The sequence below is a fragment of the Paramormyrops kingsleyae genome, chromosome 6, assembly GCF_048594095.1.
Source record: "Paramormyrops kingsleyae isolate MSU_618 chromosome 6, PKINGS_0.4, whole genome shotgun sequence".
In the NCBI taxonomy this organism is placed as follows: domain Eukaryota; kingdom Metazoa; phylum Chordata; class Actinopteri; order Osteoglossiformes; family Mormyridae; genus Paramormyrops; species Paramormyrops kingsleyae.
In genome coordinates this window covers 21,580,733-21,603,683 of record NC_132802.1, presented here as the reverse complement: position 1 = coordinate 21,603,683, position 22,951 = coordinate 21,580,733, and the positions used below count along the sequence as shown (strand labels likewise).

General features: G+C 39.0%; 2 protein-coding genes across 3 annotated transcripts; both read right to left on the bottom strand.

The window, feature by feature from the left end:
* Positions 1 to 2,118: 2,118 nt before the first annotated feature.
* rhoaa (ras homolog gene family, member Aa) lies at positions 2,119 to 14,830 on the bottom strand. 2 transcript variants are annotated; one of them, XM_072712870.1, is made up of 5 exons: positions 14,714 to 14,830; positions 9,689 to 9,844; positions 8,839 to 8,959; positions 4,834 to 4,964; positions 2,119 to 3,721 (listed from the first exon to the last, which is right to left on the bottom strand). In XM_072712870.1, exons 2-5 carry the CDS (start codon positions 9,842 to 9,844, stop codon positions 3,548 to 3,550), a joined length of 582 nt encoding a protein of 193 aa, XP_072568971.1. In that variant the 5' UTR covers positions 14,714 to 14,830; the 3' UTR covers positions 2,119 to 3,547. The 2 variants fall into 2 exon arrangements, with proteins under 2 accessions (XP_072568971.1, XP_072568972.1); XM_072712871.1 differs by lacking the exon at positions 14,714 to 14,830 and adding an exon at positions 14,453 to 14,707.
* A 3,286-nt stretch (positions 14,831 to 18,116) lies between these two features.
* Positions 18,117 to 21,837, bottom strand: ndufb11 (NADH:ubiquinone oxidoreductase subunit B11). Its single transcript, XM_023808680.2, has 3 exons — positions 21,521 to 21,837; positions 21,081 to 21,211; positions 18,117 to 18,347 (listed from the first exon to the last, which is right to left on the bottom strand). Exons 1-3 carry the CDS (start codon positions 21,701 to 21,703, stop codon positions 18,215 to 18,217), a joined length of 447 nt encoding a protein of 148 aa, XP_023664448.1. The 5' UTR covers positions 21,704 to 21,837; the 3' UTR covers positions 18,117 to 18,214.
* Positions 21,838 to 22,951: the final 1,114 nt, after the last annotated feature.

Here is a 22,951-nt window from a genome sequence, read left to right as displayed (position 1 = left end):
TTCACTGATGTAAGGAAACATATTTATTCCTGTTGTACACTAAAGAGGACATGCTGTGAAATTAAAAATAAAAATAAATTTGAAAAAAATCTAAATTGTAAGATGTCTTATTTCCTCCAAAGACAAATAACCTACAAATGAAGGACACTTTTTTCCTTGAGTCTCAGGAGGATATGGATACAATTTGCAGAATGGAAAGGCTAGCAGCAAAAATGTAAGTAAACTGTACTGTATGATATTCAGAAAATCATCTTATGCTGTGGTTTTAGAATCACTGACCCATACAATGTTCTCAGAAGTTTGCCAAACAGATATACAAAATAAGTTTAGATGGCAGATGGCCACAAGATTGTAGATGCAGGTTCCATTTTTGCAAATAGCTGCCCTGTCTTGCAGTTCCAGTTTTACGATTTATAAGCGATTTTGGGTCTCGTCAAGAGTAGATTTTTACTTGTAAATTTGTCACCCACACAATGTCTCTGCAAAGTTTGAAAATGATCCAACAAATGGTTATCGTTTAAACAAGCAAAGATTATGTGGCAGACTGGTCCCAAAGCCATATGTATTCCTGGAGTCTGGGGAATACAATAAGGTATAGATCTTTATCTGTACAATGTCTTATGAAATTGTAATAAGATCCATCAAATACTTCTTGACTTACATTCACAAGGTAAAACATCATCTGCTTTCAGTCTGAATGCCCAGGAATACAACAAGATTTCCCCTACACATGGCGGTTTATCATTGATGATCTGATTATTGTTACGCCCAGCTCGTCCGATCCTCGTGTGTGCCACGCCCAGCTCGTCCGATCCTCGTGTGTGCCACGCCCCCCTCGTTACCTCGTGTTAATTCCCGATTGTGATCACCTGTGTCATGTTTGATGTTCGTCGCCTGTCTGCCCCGAATAAACCCCGTATTCCGGTATTCACGGCTCTCTCGCCTACTTCCTTGTTCGCCCGCCCGCCGAATGCAACAATTATATATTAAGAGAGAGCTCATTTTAAACAATTGTTACACCACATGTTCAGATGCCGTGGTACATAGTGTGGTGCAGGTAATTTCAGACAACACTGAAATACCACACATAATACCACTGAAAGGTACTCTTAGATACTCCAGCGCTAAGGACCAGAAACAATCACCTGTTACAAATACCAAATTCAATACGCCTTCCATTTATCAAGTATAAATAATCCAAATTTCCTGCTTGGGGCCAATAAATTATATCGATTTATCTACAATGGGATCTTTTGGGTGAATTACTTATTGGTATCTCTTTGGGTCTTGTCATACTCCAATAGTCTCCTGAATGGACAAACATCTCCTCTGAATTCTGGCACAAAGTAAACCAAATCTGACTGGCTGTAGTCTTCACAGTCTGACTCTCACAAGATGATGCATAAATCAGTTTGCAATACATCAGAATCCAGAGAAAACTATCATAAAAGTATGAGCAATAGGATTGCAGAGGGGTGGAAAATCCATCCATCCATTATCCATACCGTTTCATCCATCAGTGTCTTGTAATCCTAACGATATATGTATGATTTTTATGTCAAAGGGTTTGTGATTTATTGTTTTGAAATTCAATCAACGCATTTTGTGGCAATCAGGTCAGGTTAAACTGTCAATGAATGGTATTAGCTAGCTTATATTTAGCATATCTGATTTTCCAGATAGCTATAGCTACACTATAAACACGTTTTGATTTAGTGTTTGTTAGTTGAATACCATAGATCAAATATTTTAACCCAGTAAATATCATTAAAACTTACTTCACTGGATGTGATCCTGGGCTCAAATGCAGTAGTATGGCTTCAACAGTCCTGCTCTAGTGTGCAGGATTCTAGACATTATCTGAGCATGTGATGGAGGAATGCAGTGCAGAGTAGAATTTCAAATGAATCTGCATTAAATCTGGTTGTTTTTACCAAGACTATACTGCTGAAGATGTTTTTTTTCCCCCAACTACATTTAACTTCCCTGTTATAGGTTAACCCACTAGTTTGCAAATTTCCAGCTTAATTCCCATGGACAGTTTCCAACTCTGAAAATTCCCAGAATGTTGCAAGTCTAATGAGCAAGAATGAAATCTTGACAAATTAACAGAACGAGTTACCCTAAAAACATTTTATTTTTTTTAAAGAACATTTAAAAGCAGACAGGAAATTCCAAGATGCATGTGTACAAAAGGTTATTTGCTCCATTGTTTCTTTCAATTAAATGTTAATATCCTCATTTAAAAAAAAGTTTCTCATTTAATATTTTAACATTAAGTTGTATTTCTTCAGGTTTTATACATTTACTCTTTAAAATTATGTTCTACATTTTGCAAAAAAGGCATAACTGATACAAAGACAAGCCAGTAAAATTTCACACAGGGTTAAATATACAGTACAAGAGCAAATAAAGGGGAGAATAGACAAATCGGAGGGGGACATGGAGAAGGGTGGTGGGAGTAACATTGTATTTCATACAGGGAGAGTGAGACACCCGCTCATTACAAACTAGACTGCCACATCTCGCAAAATTATCAGCCAGAAAATATTCCCAAAATCTGTGGTCCTTTCAAAATCATGACTTAAGTGTTTGTTATTCAAATTTACACCAATAAAGTCCATCTCAAAGTCCACATCACAAATACCACAAATTCCAGTTACTCTAGTAGTAGTTTAATCTACAATACACAAAGCATAGAAAAACTCAATTACAATTAACTGAACTGATATGGTTTGTTTATGCATTTCATTTGAATTTTATATGCAAAGGTAAATAATATTAATATTATTAACATTAAGAGAATTCAGAAATGGCAGGTTGCCTCAATGAACCACTGAAGTGGATAATTGTTTTAAGTTTGATAGAATTTTCAGTTTGTGCCCTAACTGTTTCATAATAGTAACTCGTGGAGGAGGTGGTTATTCCATAAGTGAATGGGACTGCCCGTCATGACATACATTCACAGGGAAACTGACAAACAGAGAAAGAGAGAGAGATAGAGACTCATTGACATGCACATACAGGCGTCCCTGTTACAGGCGACATGCCTGATGATACACGCAATTCCCCCAACACTGCACCTCCAACTGGAGTTGCATTCATTTTTACCAAAATGAAAAGGGAAAAAAAATAAAAATCAAGAGAATCAAAAAGTGAACTTCAGATAACCCGAGTCCAGTACGAATCTGCCTCTTTATTATTTGCGTCAGATATTTTTCCATTGTCGGAGGCCAATTTAACTGTGCAACAGTACAAAGCTAACATCAAATATAATCTTTCCTAAAAAATGACTGCAGTGAACATTTAGAAACTTGGAAACTTCAAAACTTGGCCATGAAAATGCTGCCTCCCTTTTCTTTAGAGCTTATCCCAACATGAACATCCCTTCTCTTTTGAGCAGGCTTGATAGTCTTTTCCTCCATTTCTCCCTACAAAACCTTCTGCACCAGGACACCGTTGCCTCCTCTCCCCACCCCTCCCAATTCTCCTTGGCCTGCTTAGATCCCCCTTCTCTCCACACCGCTCCCTCCTAACCCTGGGTTCTCTATAGCAGGAGGCAGGCGCTCTTCTTGCCACGTTTCTTGGCTTGCAGTGCTGCCCTGGTTGCCATCTCGAACACTTCCCTCACACCATCCTTTGTCTTGGCTGAGCACTCCAGATAGCCAAAAGCATTAATGCGGTTTGCCATATCACGCCCCTCCTCTGGTTTTACTGGCTCCTGGATAGGGTAACAGAAAATTATTTAAAACTGGTTAACAAAACATTTTAGACAGTAAAAGGTATATGATAAAACCTATTTTAAAATTTTTTACAATATAGGATTATGGAAATAATTCCCATTATTCACAACCTGAGTACAGAAATGAAGCAAGATTGAAGGTCATGCTTTGCTCACATGCAAGGATTGTTGGGCGCTGCAAGACTTGTGCCCAAAGGCTGACTGTCCTCTTAAAAAAAAATTGCCATGACTAAATGATATTGACCTAGTGAATGTTATTCTGATTAAAATAAATTTTGTGCCATAATACAATGTCACAAAGGGTGCATGTGTATAATTACTGAAGTTACATCCCTGGAATGATTAGCTTTGTATTGAGATTTCTTAAAAAGGGTGCTTTTCCACCGCATCAGGTACTGTAATTTTAGTACTTCAAGAAAGTATGGTACTTCAAAGTACTAGCTTTTTCACTGCAGTGAAAACTGGTATCAGCGCTGAATGACATCACTGTGCAAGGTGGGGTATTTTGTGCTGAATTCATCCTTGCTGTTTAAATCATTCCGTGCCGGGTTTGCGAGAAATTTATGTTGACCTTTTTTACTTTATAAATACCCCACTATTTAGTACAACAAAATCACAGTGTGATATATGAAAGTTTTCCCAATACCATTCTGACCCAGTATATTATAGAAAATATTTTATTTCTTGTTATGTCATCTTGATCTTGTTCTCTGATCTGTTCCTCCAACTGGATCACAATTAAAGTTTGGATCTCAATTTGTCCATGCCTTCATTATTACTACTTTTATCATTTTTATTTTTTTACTTTGTTTATTGTTGTTTTCTGAGTTCAAACTTTCAGGAGGGCGGTTGCATTATGTTTGAAGAACAAGATATTTAAATAACCAATCAACAAAAAAGCATTTGCAAGTCACATTCCAAAGTGCTTAAGTACCAAAAAAGTATCCTCATTTGGTTTTCTAGGTACTAGAACTTTTGATACTGGTACTTGACTGGAAGTCAGTGGAAAAGGGAAAGTACCAAAAGAATGGAACCTGGTGCAGCAGAAAAGTGCCCCAAAAGCGTTCCTGCGAAGTTATACAAGCTCATACCTGCTTCATCTTGGCCAGCTCCCGGCGCGTGTGCTCGTCATTTCGCAGGTCTTTCTTATTGCCCACAAGTATAATGGGGACATTAGGGCAAAAGTGTTTCACCTCAGGTGTCCACTTTTCTGGTATGTTCTCTGTTACAGAATGCAGGGTGTTAGTTAAGGTGAACTCAAACTATAAGTAAATCACTACACTACTGGCACACATACACCATAAACCATATGGACAGTTAATCTCAATACCTTAAGTACAATCCTACAGAATGGATACACATGACTGGACTTTAATGTTAGGAAAGTGTGCTGACTTTCATTTAAATTCAGGCCGCCTTAAATAATTATGTTGATTGAAATGCATTAACTAGTGTTTCAGTTACCAGGCAAGTAGTGATTATAATGCATCCTACTATCCAAAAGGTCCAGGGGCCCCATTTATCAAGGTTGTAAAAACAAATGCAGGAAAAGTGTATAAGCAGCTTTTTAGGCAAAATCCTGGATTTACTAAACAAAACATGACTGGGGGAAAAAACATATATAGCTCTGGAACAAATTATGAGACCACAGCAAAAGTTTCAGTTTCACTTATTTCTGAATTTATGTGTAAATATACATTTTTTTTTTTTTTACTTTTTAAAACTGCAGCCTGGCTCTTCTCTGCTTCTCATTGATTACGGGCTTCTTCTTTGCTTTATGTGTCATCAGTCCTGCTTCCAGGAGCCTGTTGTGAATTGTCCTTGCAGTGCACTTGACACCACTTAATTCCTGGGGGGCCAGTGTCCTGTGTAGCTTAGCGCTTTCCCTGTTCCAAGCGCAAATGATTCGGCTCAATAGCTGTGTGGCAATTAGCACCAGGAGTTGAACCAGGTGTGGTAACTGAGGGGAATCCCAAATGTGCAGGGCTCCGGCCCCCCAGGACTGGAGTTTGACACCCTGGCTTAATGTTTCCCCATTGTTGAAGGTCCCCTGAGGTCATCCACTGATTTATGAGGCATTGTTGGATAAGGTAATGGTCATCTCCGGCATTAGAAAGTTACTTTTGCCCTCTACCTGTTTTTGGGTCATTGCCAGTGTCTCTTGCTTTATCTTGTTCGTGTGTACTGCCGTTTTAAAAACTTTGAGCCTGCCGCACAATTTTAGAATTAGTGCAAGGTTTCATATTACAATCAAGTTAACAAAAGTTAATTCTGTGTCCTTAAAGACCACATGCCAAAACAACAGCTTTATGTTTCCTTTAGGAATTTGGAGTGAATGGTGGCAGATCAATGCGTGTGTTTGTGTGTGTACATGTACACAGAAAAGTGAAAATTCTTTAAAAATGTAAAAATCATTAGACTATAACTAAACCTCTTAATTTCATTGACTCATTGACTGCATGCACTGTAGATTTAGTCGACTAAAGCAGATTTAATCAACTACATATCCTGTAGTTTTCTTGGACTAAAAGTGAAGGAGTAAAATACAACTAAAGCCAAATTGCATTTTTGTCAAAAGACTAGAATCATATCAAACTAGACATTTCACTGTTATATTGTTTTATGAGACCTGGTACATGACCCCACTGTCTTATCTGCCGTCTACTGCTTAGCTAACAAATTGCCAATATTACAAGCTTGCTAATATAAAAATCAAAAGGACAGAAGCAGACGCTGACGAGGGTGCAGGCTTATTTTACATTATGAAATCTATCATTTTAAAATGTTTCTTACGTCGTCTCCTTTCACAATGTGACCATTACGTGTGTGCCCATTCGTTGTTTGAACCACACATCTTTGAGACTGGATTGTGAAGCATGAGGCTGGAAATCTTTAAAGGTGGTGTAATATTACAGACTTTGTTTTACAATAAGCAGCAGCAAAGTTAATAGGAGCTAATATGGATTTCCAAGCCAACCGACTTCATGACATTTTACACTAGGAAAAGATGGTGCTACCATTGTTCGAAAAATGTAACTTACTGATTTTTAATCCACTTTCACTGACAGTGAATATAGAGATTAAAGAGTGACCCTATGAGGATTTTCAGAGTGAGAATCTGTCTTATAAATTATGCTAACTACAGCTAGAGTTTCATGTCCACTTTCAATCTATGTCTCCAGGTACTTTGCTGTGGTACGCAGAAGGATTCTCACTGAGAAAAGTTGATTTTACTCTACTTTGCCCATGAACATGACTGGTTTTTGAGCCGTTTTAATCAATTATATGCTGATGTGGCCCAGTATTAGACAGACCAACCGCTCAAACTCGGGCTATACTCTGGGAACAGGTATCAGCAAGAGGGATACTGACTGGGCATAACCCACCCAAACTTCACCTCATTCATGCCTTCTGTGCTCGATGGCATTACCAAACTGGCATGGTACTACATCCCTTTCCTACACTGTGGGTGAATAGGCAAAAGTAAAAACTAAATCTGCAACAAAGTCCTGTTAATGTAATCTGGACAATCGACTACAGTCACATTGCAATAATGGTACCTCAAATCAAAGTTTATGAAATGCACAATAGTAACCTATAGAGCAGTAAATGCGGGCAATGAAATGAGTGTTAATGAAGCAGCCCGCATCAATCAAAAGCCGTTTCATTCTATTAATACAGTACACCTGAAGTTATCTGTCATGGCGACATGCAATTGAAAAAAAATAGTGGCTTGATGGCCTGAGTCAATTCATGATCTGTTCATTTTCAGTCTCACATACTACATCCAAATATCCTGACTGCTCTGGCATAACACTGAATAAAATGGCATCACATGTCAAACTCTGAAGGCGAAGATGTAGGTTTGCCCTCATTTACTGCAGTCTCACTGGCCCTGTATGAAAAGTTCCTTTCGTTTTCAAATCTGATCTGTTTTTTTTTTTCTTCATTTCAGGTATACTGTATTTGAGCTGATGTAGAGCTGATGGAAGTACAAGAACTCCGAAAACAAAATGCAGCTTGCCATCAAATCTGAACATGTAAAATAGTGCAAAAAAAGATAGAAACAGCTGTACGATATATATATGATAAATGTTCTTAGCTCCAAGTACCGCATTTTCCGCACTATAAGGCGCACTCTAAAGTCTTTGATTTTCTTTAAAAATAACAGTGCGCCTTATAATCCAGTGCGCTTTAAACGTGGATTAATTTCTGTTGTGCATACTGAACTCGAAGCGATTTGAATGTTTTAGTATTGAAAAGTGAGTGTATTGTGTAGTGCTTCACATATTATAAATTAACAATTTCAAGAGTTATTATGAATACGCTGACTTTTGATTTAGCGGTATAGGACCGTATTATAAGTGTTCAATTTTGAGTTATTATGAATACGCTGACTTTTGATTTAGCGGTATAGGACCATATTATAAGTGTTCAATTTTGAGTTATTATGAATACGCTGACTTTTGATTTAGCGGTATAAGACTCTTGTTTTTTTACGTGTTAAAGAGTAGTGAAGACGCTCATAAACGTTTGAACAATGTTGACAGTCATTGTGAACACGTGATGTAAAATAAATTTTGGTTGACTGGCTTATCTGACTGTTTTGTTTTGCTTAAAGCGCCTTAAAGTCCGAGGCGCCTTGTATGTGGAAAAAGTTTGAAAAAAGACCACTGATTGACGGTGCGCCTTATAATGCAGTGCGCGTTATAGTGCGGAAAATACGGTAACATTTTATCATGCCTCTACATCACACTGTTCAAGATTCCTCTTTTTTTTTTTTTTATTTACATTCATCGGACTTCACAACCACAAAGGCTTGATTTTGCGTATTATATGAGCATGCAGTTCACTCGCACGGACTATTTATGGTTATTTGTGGGTGACAGCAGGGCAGGACCTCAGACTCATACGCATATGCACATTTACAAGTACGTGTGTATGTTTCGTGCGTACATGTTTTCTTTTCATGCATATACATTTCTTCTTTCAGGATGAAGTTTGTGCAGCATTTGATAAATGAGGCCCCAGGATTTTGGTTTTGGACCCTGCTAAACCTCTGAACCTTTGATGACATAACCACTGTACTGACTTACCCAAACTGTCTGGACTGTCTATAGAAAAACACATCAGGATGACATCGGTATCAGGGTAAGAAAGGGGCCTCAGTCTGTCATAGTCTTCCTGTCCAGCTGTGTCCCAAAGAGCAAGCTCCACCTGAAAAAAGGTTCCAAAACAAAATAGAAATTAAACCAATGTCCTTTGTGGCCCCTTTAAAATGCTCTGCCATTTTTAACAACTCAAAGTTGATATTTAAATACACCAAAGTTAATCCAAAAGGATGCATGTCGAAATAGTTAAATAATGGATTCATCATACGGCCACGGTAACTTTAGAGTTACTTGTAATATAAACAAAAACTAGTGTAGACTAGTGATTTGAACCATTTGTATATGGATTAACTCTCTGAACTGCATTTATTGTCCGTTTTATTTCTAAACAGCACTTATTGTCAAGACAAATTAGTACCGGGGGTGGTTTGACACTCAGTGGGTTAGGATGCTGAGCCTGTAACTGGAAGGTTGCCAGTTTAAATCCCAGGGTCAAAAGAGTGATTTTACCCTGGGCAAGGCCCAAACACCCCTCCTGGTTCCAGGGACTGTCTGACTCTACCTTCTCAATTTTATGTTGCTTTAGATAAAAGCATCTGCTAAAAAACGTAAACGTAATCCTCATGAACTGTACAGTGTCTTCGGATTTGTCACAGGGGTTTGTCACAGTTAAGATCTTCAGTTCTTGGCTGAAACTTTTTGATTTCCAATAAATTTAAGCTGGTTGTCGGCAATATAAATAAATTCTATCGATGGGTCCTACTACACTATCACAGAACTTATGGTGAACTGGCTGAGTGTACAGATGTTACTGACAGTGAATTTCAATCCTCACCTGTTTACTATCGACCTCAATGTCGGCGACATAGTTCTCAAAAACGGTGGGAACGTACACCTCTGGGAACTGGTCTTTGCTGAAAACTATGAGAAGACAGGTCTTCCCACATGCTCCATCCCCAACAATCACCAGCTTTTTACGGATGGCTGCCATCTGGAATTACAGCACAACATCAGAGTTAAAAACCATGCAGTGGGATATTATACAGAGTACAACACAGGCAATATCAAAGAACACAACTAAGAGCAGCTGTACATCCTGGTTGGGTTTTCTTTTGTGAAAAGTACATTGGACAGAGCAACTGGTTTTTCCTCATTTTGTTGTCTCTCACACAAACACACTTTTTTCAGTTCCGATCCAATTCTGATAAAAACTGCCGATACTGAAACAGATTCCAACATAAAAGCTCTTATTGCTTAAGTATTTTATACTTTAAATATATATTTACATTAATCTTTTTGATCTAGTAAAAACAAGTGGAAAAAAATGTATGCCAAAAAAAAATTTTAATTGACTTCTAGAAACAGAGGGGTGGCTCTGAGGCTAGGGATCTGTGCCAGCAACTGGAAGGTTGCTGGTTCAAATCCTGTGAATGCCCAGAGTGATTTTACTCTGTTGGGCCCTTGAGCAAGGCCCTTAACCTGCAATTGCTTCATCCTGGGTATGATATTAATCTGTATCTGGCCCTGTAAGGAGGTCCTCCAACTTACAGGGAATAATTTGGGGGTTGGTGGCAGGATTGGAACTCCAGCCACCAGAAAAAAACCTCACAATGGTCCATTCAGACTAGTGTGGTGTTGAGGTATCACCTGCTGCATGGCTGCACTCAGGTTCTCATCCCTGAGGTGGTTTGTCATGTGGTGGGTGCAGCAACGCACTGTAATCAGTGCATGCTCCTTACCTTCTAGAAACATACATGTCATACTGTTCCATCTCATTTGTACATCTTGTTTTAAGTGTTTTTGAAGAATTTCAGTTCAATCTGAATATCATCCAAGAGAGTACACCAGGTGGCGAATGCTTAAGATGCCCCACAAAGTTTCTCCCGCTGGTAACAGCATCACTTACACTTACTACTTCTACCTCTCAAAACTTTGTTTCTACAAAGATTGCAAATTGCTGTGCTTCTAGTCACTGTTTCAAGCATAAAATACAGATCGTCACCCTCAGACTACTGATCCAGAGCCCCTGAAGCACTCTGCATGACTTGTCTTAAAGCAATGCAAATGAAAATATAACAAGCCAAAATTGCACATTCTCCCCAACTCTCCAGTGTGACACGATGAGATTGCCCCATATGTTATACAGAGCTCCCCAAGATAAATTTTGCTGACCAGCTACTGGACAACAAATAAAATTGGCCAAGCAGTGAGGCTAGCAATGAAAAAAATATATAAACTTTATTACAAAATATTCAGAAAATCATCTCACGCCACACAGTATTATAATCACTGACCAGTACAACATTCCTGGAAACTTTGCAAAAAGACCCACAGAATACATTTAGATGGCAGATGGCTGGGGAAGATGATCAGGTGCAGATTTGCAAAGCAGGAATAAGATACATCAAAGATCAAATACAGTAAATAGAGTGCAGTAAAATCCAGTTATAACGGACTTCAAGGGACCTGGCAAAACAGTCCGTTATATCCAGAGTTGCTGTATGCCCAGAACACAACTACAGGACACCGTTTACTCATGCCACACCCCAGCAGACACACTTGTGGTATAGATTATTATATTGTACATGTAGTAATCCAACTTTACCAGACCAGATGCGTGACTATTAATAATCCCGACTACGTATCTGCACTGGATATCACCGGCACGCCACGCACCTTGGAGCAGGAGCCTTAAAGTCTGTTATAGCTGAACAAAACTATAGCTAAAAGCGGCCCTGGGGACCAAATTGTTTGTCCGCTATAAGCGAAATTCTGTTATATGCAAGTCTGCTATATCCGATGCTTTTTCTGCATGTTCTTAAAGGCGCATGGCCGGACCAGCGAACCTCGTCCGTTATAGATGATATTCCGTTATAAGCGAGTCCACTATGACAGGATTTTACTGTAAAAACAAATCCTGCTCATAAGGATAAGCCTCAAATCATGTCATCCTTCTCTTTGCAGTTACTAAGAGATACTGTGATAAATTTGGTGCCTTGCTTCAAAATCTGAACACACCCAGGTCTTCACTTCTACAACATGCCCCCAAAGTTTGGTAAAGACTTGACCAATAACTTCTGAGCTATCATGCTGACAATATCAAATTTCTGAGCTGCCTTTCTCTTTACCATGACTATACAGCACTGCTTCAATTTTGGTACAATCAGTCTCAAAATTTGATCAGCTCCACATCTTTACCGTTACCACATGTCTGCAAAGGATGAAAACGATTTGTCAGAACCATTTCTAGAAATCACACTAACAAGATGAAATGCCTGTAACTACCTATTTTTTGCTAACTATGTGACATTGTTTCAATTGCTGATTGACTGATTGCCCAATGCAACTATCTCCATTATTTCAGTTGTGTCTTCAGCTCTGGTGCTGCTAACTTTGAATACTGATATGTAAATACGGGCTGGCAATATCAACCAAGACATTAAAATAATGCAGATATCTTGATATTTACTTAATATCAGCCGATACCAATATTTAACCAATATACTGTGCATCTCTACTGTCAATATTAGCTTGAATTGCGTTACAATCTGAATCGGGTCATTCGATTATTATATGTATTCCAAAAGCAGTTGATCACATACAGTAAATATATGATTAATGGAAACGCACCATTCCAGTATCTACCTAAAAAAAGCCTCATCAGAAGTTTAAAAATAAGGCCAATCAGCATCTGCAGTAAACTGATTCTGCACCCATAGGTCTTATTAGCAGACAACCACATATAACCTAATACTAGTTCCAGCACGCAACAGAGCTCCTAATATTACATGAGAATAGAATAGTATAACAATTACAAAACACAACGCTAACATGTATGCAAAGTAACCAATGGGATTTATTAGCATACTGCACTTTCATGCAGTTTACCTTTCAAGAATAGCACAAGTTACTGCTAACATTTCTAGACTGAATCCAATCACTGCATTTGAAAAAGAAATTTGCTACGTGTGTGTTTTAGAAGGGCCTAAAATAACTTGACTAAAGGCTGACCTACATATGAACAGTTCGTGGGGTTCCATATATCATCTGGAAGTCATGCTACGTTTACACTACGTACAGGGCAAAACTAAATTACACGTGAGAAGTAATAAGAAAGCTTTTTTATCATTTAAAAAATAAAAAAAAAACCTATTCACTATTATCTTCATGCTTATAAGTGAGGTGATCTGTTTTGTACTCCAACCGCAAAATGTGTACGTTTAACATGTAGAGGATATTTTACCACAATAATATTTTAAATGCAAATATGTTTATGGCACGGCGTATTATTTTAATAAACGGACAATATAAAGTATTAGCACGTGCTAGCAATACAATAGCAAATATGTGCTTAAGACAATTACATTTCCACATTTTTCTGAGTTTATACAATTATGACCCAGTTCTCTCCCGGACTTACGCGAACTGCTACCTTCTAACAAACCACATTAAGAGCTCGGTACACTGGCGTTTAAATCATAGTTTTAAGTTTAATTAAAATTCGTGTAGAGGGCCAAAAAAACATTCAAACTCAATGGTTCCCAGCAACGGTACAGTATCACATATAGGACACGCTCAGCTTTTAAGATGTTCGGTTTTTTTCTCTTTTTATAGCGAAAATTAGGAAGACAACAAGCTAACCGGCTATTCGGTTAGCTCCACATGCGGAAGTCAGGCCTGACCGGAAGGCGAGACACCAGAGAAACTAAACCGTAAACATTATATATGTACACATAGAACAAAACCTTTATAATTTCCCAAACCTGTTGGTCTGCTTTGTTTCAAATTTGTAAAAAAATTAATTGTTTTTAGGAGCTAAAAACGATTCAGAACGGCAGCTCTACGTCGGCAGAACCCACGCAGCGCGCCGCACCCAAAAAACCGCTTCAGACACCTTTTCCCCTTTCAGCCAGCTCACAGACTACATTTTTACATTTAAATATGCGTTACAGTTCAAATACATAAAACCAGAAAATTCACCCGGCCAAACTGTTTCCCAGGCGAATGGGAAAGAATTCATAAACCATCCTCTTTGACGTGACAATCTAGGCAGCAGTCAGTACAGCTGGTTAGTAAGTTTCAGCTCGAAACTGGGAATAACACCACATTTAGTCTTTATGGCTCGATAACTGATCGATTATTGTATTAAAGGATAACCAGGACTATTCTAAGTGGACACAAAACGAGCGCTATTTGTAGCCAGCCTGGGAATGTTCTTCATATCCCAACCAACGTAAAAAATGTCAGAATTTATCAGATGGAAAATATAAACCTGCTTTTAAACCGGCCAGTGAACTGGTTTGCTAACTTGGATTTACAAGGCGTTTTTATGCGTTGCATAAATGCAGATTTAAAATGTATAGGCTCACACACATAAATATGACTTCTGATATTATCGATGTCAAAAAGAATTAGTTACTACTTAATGTCAGTGTCATAAACTGACTAATCTGGACAATTTGTAAACACCGGAGCGCAAGACTGGAGGCCACACAAGCCGACACCCAATGACACACGGCTGACTGATGCATGTCTCACTTATCTAACGCCGGCTGGTCAGAGTAATCAAATCCGAATTTAAGAGGAATGCAAATGTTACCAGAGAAGATCCTGGGATGTCACTACAGCCACTTATCAACACGAACAAGGAACTTTGTATTCACTTGTTGTCCGTCCGTTTCCGTCACCCACAACTAGCTAACTCCCTTGGCCAGTTAAGACTAATAGAGTTAATTTTGTTGATTCGATGTATTCATTTCGCAAATGATTCACGTTTTCGAAATCGAGGTTTATTAAACCTCATGCGAATGTACCCCGGCTTAGACTGCAGTTGAATTGTAGCAAATTTAGACCCATTTACCGTTTGTGGCTCGGGTGTCTTCGCTCGCCTTTCTTTTCCTGTCTGACCCTGAAGCCCCGCCCCCAGAGCGCTGCCACGCCGATAACGCCAAGTTATTCCACGGCAAGCGAACCAATAGCGGACCTGCCTGGGATGAATGACGGGCCGATAAGTCAATAGCAAGAGGAGTTGGACAATATTAATTCGATGGCAAAGACACCGCACAATTACGGGGAGGAAGCGTGACGGCCGGTGTTGCTGTACCCGCTTATAACGAGCTACTTTGGCTTGAAATTGTTGCCTATAGGTTGGGAATTCTCAAGAGTTTAGGTATTTTACAGTTTGGTCACTTGTTATAGCCCACTATGTCTTCTTCCCATACCTCAATCAGAGGTATGACTAAGTAGCCTAGAAACAAACACAAAAGTTTAATTTTCATCAGAGTTTTTCTTTATGAGATGCTTGGAGTGTGTTTGAGGCAACATAAAGCACAGGGCTGGGGCAGGGAAGGATATACTTCTTCGGATTCAAATTGGGGGGCTCCACCCAGGTATATTCTACTGATGGGGGGAAGTCACCTGGGTATATTTCACTTATCAGGGACCTGGTTGAACCCCCTTCTGCTGATCATGCCCTAGACGGGACGCCGCTCCATCACAAGGCACATGCATGAAAGCACCTTGCAGAACATGCAGACTTACACTTACACAGAGTGGAGCTGGAATTCAAACCTTCTGGGGATGTGAGGTAACAGTGTTGACCACAAACTTATTTACCCATAAAGCTAATGCATTGTGACTTTCGTGAGATAAGAAAGAGGAAGTCACATTATATGGATATAATGTATATGTATTTTAAAACACTTAAAGTTTCTCTTACTAAACATTGTTATTTGTTGATTTTTCTGCTTATTTGTGTCTGTTAAGCATACCATATCCTTGCCTGGCCTTTACATGATGTTGCATTGCAGGGGGAAACTTAGTGAATTTGGCAAAAATGCCAACTGGTGGAAGTTGTTGAGGCAGAGACTGATGACACAAGTGGTTTGTAAACTTGGCTTGTGCGCAGCAAGCTGCCGACTGTGTTTTTTTAGTCCGTAATGGCCAGCATGCCGGCCTGCTGGGGAAGTGCCATTAGCTCAGGCGATGCCAAAGGCTTCAACAAACTGGTCAGGAAGTCCAGCTCCATCACAGGACTGACCCAGGAGCCACTGGAGGCAGAAGCAGAGAGGATGTTAGGAAAATTGGATGATACTGTGAGCAATTCTGCCTGCCTGCTTGAGGGGGTACCATCAGGAGGGGGGGGCACATTAGCCAATGGCTCATTCCACCACAGTGTGTTAAAAAGCTCTACTAGGGGTTGTTCCTTCCTGCTGCCATGAGACACTAAAATGTCTTCTCCTACTGAGCCATTCCCCATCTTCCGCCATAACACGCCACGAGGCATCCCATCTTTTAATTATACAAATCCAGTGTTATCTGTTAGCTATATTACCATCACTAATTCCTTATATTTCTGTAATATTACAATGTTCTGTTTTCCAAGATATTCCATTTGGGTCCTGTGTTCTGTTTAACAATTAGTTTGCCCTGTGTGTTCTCTCTTTGCACTTTGTTTTTCACTTGGCATTATATGAGTGTTTGCCTGTGCTCTATGTTCTTGCTGCTGTAGGAACTAGAATTTCCCCCTGGGAATCAATAACGTTAATCTTAGCATTAGTCATAAACGCTGTTGATTTTGGTGTTTGAATTGGGGGGTATTCAGGATTGAGCAGCATTTTTTTTTGCCAGTTTGTATATGCCGGGGTGCAGAGGAGGAAGAGTGGAATTGTGACAGGGCACGTTTGACTGCTGCATATTCAGTTTATAATGACAAACAGAGCAAGTTGTTTTCATTGCCTTCTTTATAATGAAAGTTCATGTCATTTATTGCCGAAAGTTAATGACAGAAGGTAATGACCTTGGTCACAGGGATATGGGCAGCCATTTTAGAGTGAAATGCACATTATATTGTGACAAGGTTAACCCCTAAGTTTTATCAGATGTATAAAGCTAATTTTGTGGGTGAATTAAGCAAAACCTTGAAAGATTTCCTGGCTAGGCCATGTTTTTTTTGTCACAGTAGTATTAAGTTTTACAACAGCATACGTAAACACATCAGGGGAATGACACAGACAGGAATACACAGGAAAAAGGAGCAACAAAAAATAAAGGACTAAAAGAATACAAAAAGAAAGTCAGTCCACAGTAGTTAATTAAATATTTTCCACACAATATCCATTATATAGGCATTGTCAACCGTTCCACCTATGAAATAATGGGCTGCCACACCAAATCAAACTTCCCTAAGGATCCAGAGTATCTCTCATTTTTTCAATCTTAAGAAAAGATAGATGTTTTTTTTTTGTTTTTTTGTGGAAGGATACTAACAAATTTGCCCATGTCTGTATTTGTGGATAGTGACGTATTTGTGATTTTTTTTTTCTACAGATCAGCTACAGTACGAAGTGGACAAAAATCCACAAATGTAATGTGATCCACAAATGTGCAAAATATGTTTCACCTGTACAAATCGCTCGATATATTTATGGATATGATATTCTAACACACAATTTTTTTTAAATACATATCGGCTGGGGCCCAAGAGAGGGGCTGGCCGAACCTCCATCTCCCAGAGGGGGAGACAGGGGCACAATATCCGTGGCAGCCATCCAGGCACCCTCCTGTTCCAGAGCTGTGGGTCCTTCTGCTCCAGTCCAGCTGTCCACTTGGTGCCATCTGGCCCTGCTGTCTCCTCAGTGACACCTGGTTCCTCTGACCCCCCGAGGCCCTTTGGTCCAACGGTCTGGACATGTCCAACCTTGCTGGTGAGCGGGCCCAGGAGGACCCATGTCCCATCTTCACCGTCCAGCATTCCAAGATCCAGAACACTCCCTGGACATTACCCTTTCCCTCCAGTCACACCTCAGTCCCAGTCCCATTGAATCACAAGCCTATAGATATGTCAACATTCAAGTAAAAAAAAAGTAATTTCATTCCATGATATGTTAATTGTAGAATTATTTGGTCTGTGTAATTATAACCTAATTAGATTTTCTTGAAATTTCCTAAACTCTGGTGAATGAAGTAGATATTATGTTCTTATATCTAGTTAGTTATGTGTTTAACAAAAAGCATTAATCGTTGCGTATTTTTGTTGTACCATGTTATGGTTTGTATGTTTTGATCTCTTGAAATTAACTATATGCTTAGGAGAAATACCTATTTGTAAGCCATTTTGATCTACTGTGTTTTTGATCTTTTGAATTTTACTAATCTCTTCTTGTAGAATTATCAGATGTTATAAATGAAGAAATGGGCACATATTAATCAACTATTGATAAGCTCAGTAAATGTTCTTCAAAATAATGAAGCATGACACAAAGTTATAGTATATCATTCTATTTTAAATTTTATACACATCAAGAGAAAGTTTGAGACAGATAATTTGAAATCCATTCCGTAAAGCAAAAACCAGTCAGAGTTACTCTTCATCGCCATTAGATGGCAATGTGATCTTTCTGGGATCATAGTAGTTCTCCTCCATCAGAGGAAGACCAGCAGCCTCTCTCTCTTTGATCAACCGTTCAGCTTCCCGTCTAGCCCACTGCCTCATTCTGACAAGGGGTGGGGGGGATGGGGGGGGGGGGGGAAAGAGAAAGTTAATTAAAGCAATATTAGAAAAGAAAGTCTAACAATAAGCTTTGCCAATCTATAAACTGCATGCTCTGTTAGCAGCGGTAGATATCTGTTGCATCAGCAATATGGTTGGTTCACATACAGTAGCTGAGATAAGAATGAGGAGATTCTGCATTCATCCTTCTTTCAAGCAGTTCCCAGCATAAGGAACAAAGTATGGTTGCACCCTAGATGGGACACGAGTCCATTGCAGAGGATGCGGCGCAACACAGACGCACACAGACAGAGGGGTTTTAATTTTAAAACAAAACTGTTTATACCAGGTGTCAAATGCAGTCAATGAATAGGTCATTTTAAAAACCACCAATGAATTTCAGCGCTGATCAAGGCTTATTTATTTAGTTAACAGTATGACCCAAACTTTGCAGTCATCTTGTGGAAATTTGGCAGCTAACGTCATTACTGAATTTTTATTTATTTTTTTTAAAGTGAACTATACAGAATTAAATCAAATGCGTGCACTAGGGCTTTATCTGATATTATCCACTGGATCCTTCTTTTAGTGACATTCATCCACAAACCAAAGAAAACAGATAAACATCCATTACATAAAAAATAAACATTGCTAACATTTACATGATGAGAAAAGAAATCTCATGGATCATATCAACTGAAAAAAATGTGAAAGAACTGGACACCCTTTCAAGAGTGTGTGTTTTTAACGGTAACTTTACCCCCGCAGCCCCCCCCCCCACCCCACCCCAATCGCACTCCAAGAAAGTGACTGCGGGAGGCAGGAGAAGAAGCTGTGGCTGTCTGGGAGTGGCAGGATATGTTAGCTAAATGTTCTGTAATAAAATCTGGCTGCCTAAACCACAAAGTGTTCATATGCAAAACAAAAAGAAAACACACAGCAGCATATAAATTCTGCAATGCAACGCTTACTGAGATGGCTGGGACCACGTCAAACACTTATACTGTAGGCACTTAGAAAGGAAGCACAAAGAAAGGTTATCTAATTACAGAAATCTCTTCGCCCCTCACACAAGATTTAGTGTTGGATACACACGCACAGAATTTGTTTTGAAATTTATTACTAAATGACATCATAAACACAACAGCTGTAAACTAAAGGCAGTATGTCTGTCGACATGTCTGGTTAACATGACAAGATACTTACTTGCATTTTGTAAACATAAATATGTAAAATAAATTAATAAAAAAATATAACAATCATAATGAACTAAATCCCATGTGAACACTACCTACTGTAAGTTTCATGGGTTAGTTTCACTTTCTCACCAGCTATCTGCCACCTAGCTGGATATGCAAGCTACCTATTTTCATTAAATATCGAGGCATGTTGTAATACAGTTAAACTTTGTGAGAGATTGAGGGGACAGTACATGCGGTTACATACTGTTATTCCCAAGTTACGTTTTTGCTTGTGACAAACAATGACAGTACAGGCCACATAAAGTTATATAGCTGATGTATAAAAAGATACGGTACATCAACATTAACTAATGTGGGCTGCATACTGCTCCTGTAGGGCTGTAACGATACATGTATTTGACACAATGAAACAATGACATGGACGAAATCTAAATTCACAAGGAGATGTTCAACAGAGAAAATATTATGCTAATTGTGGCTGTGAGTTGGTTACACCTACTGCTAGTTACAGTCAGTTAATCGGCAGTTTTTGGTTTATCAAAAGGACACCAGCACTGGAGAGAGTAGTTGATAAGACCAAGACTGTCATTTGTCTCCAACCTCTGCTATGTTGCTGGAAACACATCAAACACAGTAACTCACTAAAGACATTATCATCCAAGTGTGTGTGTGTGTGCGCGCGCATGTGTGTGTGTGTGTGTGCGACAGTGAGAGAGAGACCGGAGCAAGGCAGAACCAGCCTCTGCATGTTAGTCTCCTCGTAGCATTATTGCCAGGAAATTCATACTGATAAAAACACAATTACGGCTATAGAGGCTATATAACTACATGTATGCGATCATACTCAATAGTGCAGAACATGAGATTCATATGGGATTTAGTTCATTATTATTGTAATATTTCTTGATTAATTTATTTTACATATTTATGTCTACAAAACACAAGTAAGCACCTTTTAATGTTAATCAGACATGTCAAGACACACTGCCTTTAGTTTACAGCTGTTGTAGTTATGATGTCATATTTAATAATAAATTTCAAAACAAATTCAATTGCCCGAAATTGTAGCAAACAATGAACCCAAAACCATAGTTCGTACCGAACCGTGAATTTTGTGAATAGTACAAGCAGGTACAGAAAATGAAAATAGGCTGCTTCCTATCACCCAAGAATAGGTGGACTTGCAAAAAAACTATTTAGTGAACAGAGGTTCAGAGTACTAAGTCTTAGAGGAAATTATGTAATTTATCTATTGACTGCTTGTTACAACTTTGCTTAATACTTAAAATAAATCTTAACTCAGACTTAAAATAACCGTTTTGAAAACAGCTTTAATGCAATACGGTTTGTTAAATGGTGCTAATAGATATGAAAATGAATTTTCCAAGGGGTGTACTTGCTTACAGATTCGGCATGAAGTTAGGAGAAGGGATTTGAAAATTTGGTTCAAGCGTTTCAGTCATATACCTTAGCAGTTCACAGACACCAGTGAAGCCTCAATTCTTAGTTAAATCTATACACAGGTAAATTCTTACCCATGGTCAGGCAGGTAATGGATGAAAGTACCACCAACAACAATGGCCAAGGAAATCCCAAAGAAGAAGGCCATTTTCATGTTCCACTGGTCTACATGTGGGTCCTCAGAGAATCCATGGAAGTCTGGATTCTGCAGTAGTAAATAATTGTACATTGAAATGTTAAGGTCTAACGTGTAATATTCTGTTAAGGATAACCATGTTACCATCCGGGCACACATTTCAAATCCCATTTGAACTTATTTACTGAGATACAAAAGGGGCTTAAGTAGCACACGTTTCTTATGCAGCAGGACATTTAACAGGATTTGAACGTTCTTCAGGATTTGAACGTAAGAATTCTTATGTTCACTGTCCAGACACTGACTGTACCCATATCACCGGTAAGTCGGTGTATGAACATCCTGAACCGCTGGTATTTAAATCCAGGTGACACTCACCTTTTCGTAGGGGCTGACCTCTCCGTGTCCATGAACGTCCTTGGCGTGGGCCGGCTGCAGACTCGATATGGTGGCAGAGCCAGCGGCACCTGAAGGAGTTTGAGACACGAACCGAAATCCACATGCTGGCCCCAAACGAATCCGAGAGAAAACGGACCCAATTCCTAACAACCGAGTTGCCATTTTGCGTCAATTGAGTTATATGACCCGGAACCGGAAGCATGCAGAAGTCCGGATTCTTTTTACTGCGAAAAGGGGTGGGTAGGTGTCCTATGCGTGCCGGCTGCACGATCGGTTAAAAGGTGACAGCGCTGTAAGTTAACCTTCTAGTCAATCACATATATTTGGTTTATATATGGTTTAATTTATATATATATATATATATATATATATATATATATATATATATATATATATATATATATGCAAAACGCTCCAAACCTGCTCCTATTAAAATATATGTCATCGACTACATTTTACTTACAGTGCTGTTACTTTAATTTGCTGGCACCTGGGTGACTTTCTTTCGTAAATCTTTGTCCAACTAACTAACTAACTTATTTTTTTTCGGTTCTCGAGAAACTCTCGGAGGGCTGCATAAAACACGGACATCTTTGCTGGCTTCGAACGCAGTAACTCGACGTGACAGAAAACGCGGGTCGGACCGTGCTGTAAACTGTAAAGTCTTTCAATAGCGTCTGGCTGATCGGCCAGCAACATGGTGGCTTTCCGAGTTCCAGTACAGTGGAAATACCCAATTTGGACAACGCATGCGCAAAAATTACGTTATTACCGCTCACAATTGCATTGTGCCAAGTGTAGGATGGGCCAACTCCATATTAAAGCCAATATTTTTTACAGTATATTGTAAATGTTATGGCATGCGGTAGTAGTCCAATCAAGTATAAGCCAAGTACTTACCAGGCTTCTTTCACCTATAATAATGTGCATGTAGGTTATTTACCTTTTAATTGCAATAACAATCAGCATAATAAGTAGCATCTTAATAGAATGCAAAACTGGGGCAACAGTCTTGATGGGATTGTTCAGCTGACAGTGATAAGAACACTTTACCTTAAAGAGAGAATATGAATGACACAAAATTGTCATAAAATCAAACAAGCATATCATACAGTCCATAATAAAACAAATTCGCCAAGAACCTGTATTAATGTCAGAGGGGGAAATGCGTGACCATCCTATTAAGCGCAAATGCAAGTCAAAAACCAAGTGCATGTCAAAAATACATCAACATTAGCAATGCATTACCCAATCTGTCACATCTTTAGTCAATGTAGGTCAGTAATAGCCAGCAATGGCCCTGTTTCTAGTGCCTCTGATCCCATTGTGGTTTCCAGTTCCAGGGTTATTGTGGCACTCCATCAAAACAGACATTTTCTCAGCCTCTGACAGCATAACCTGGCACATGTA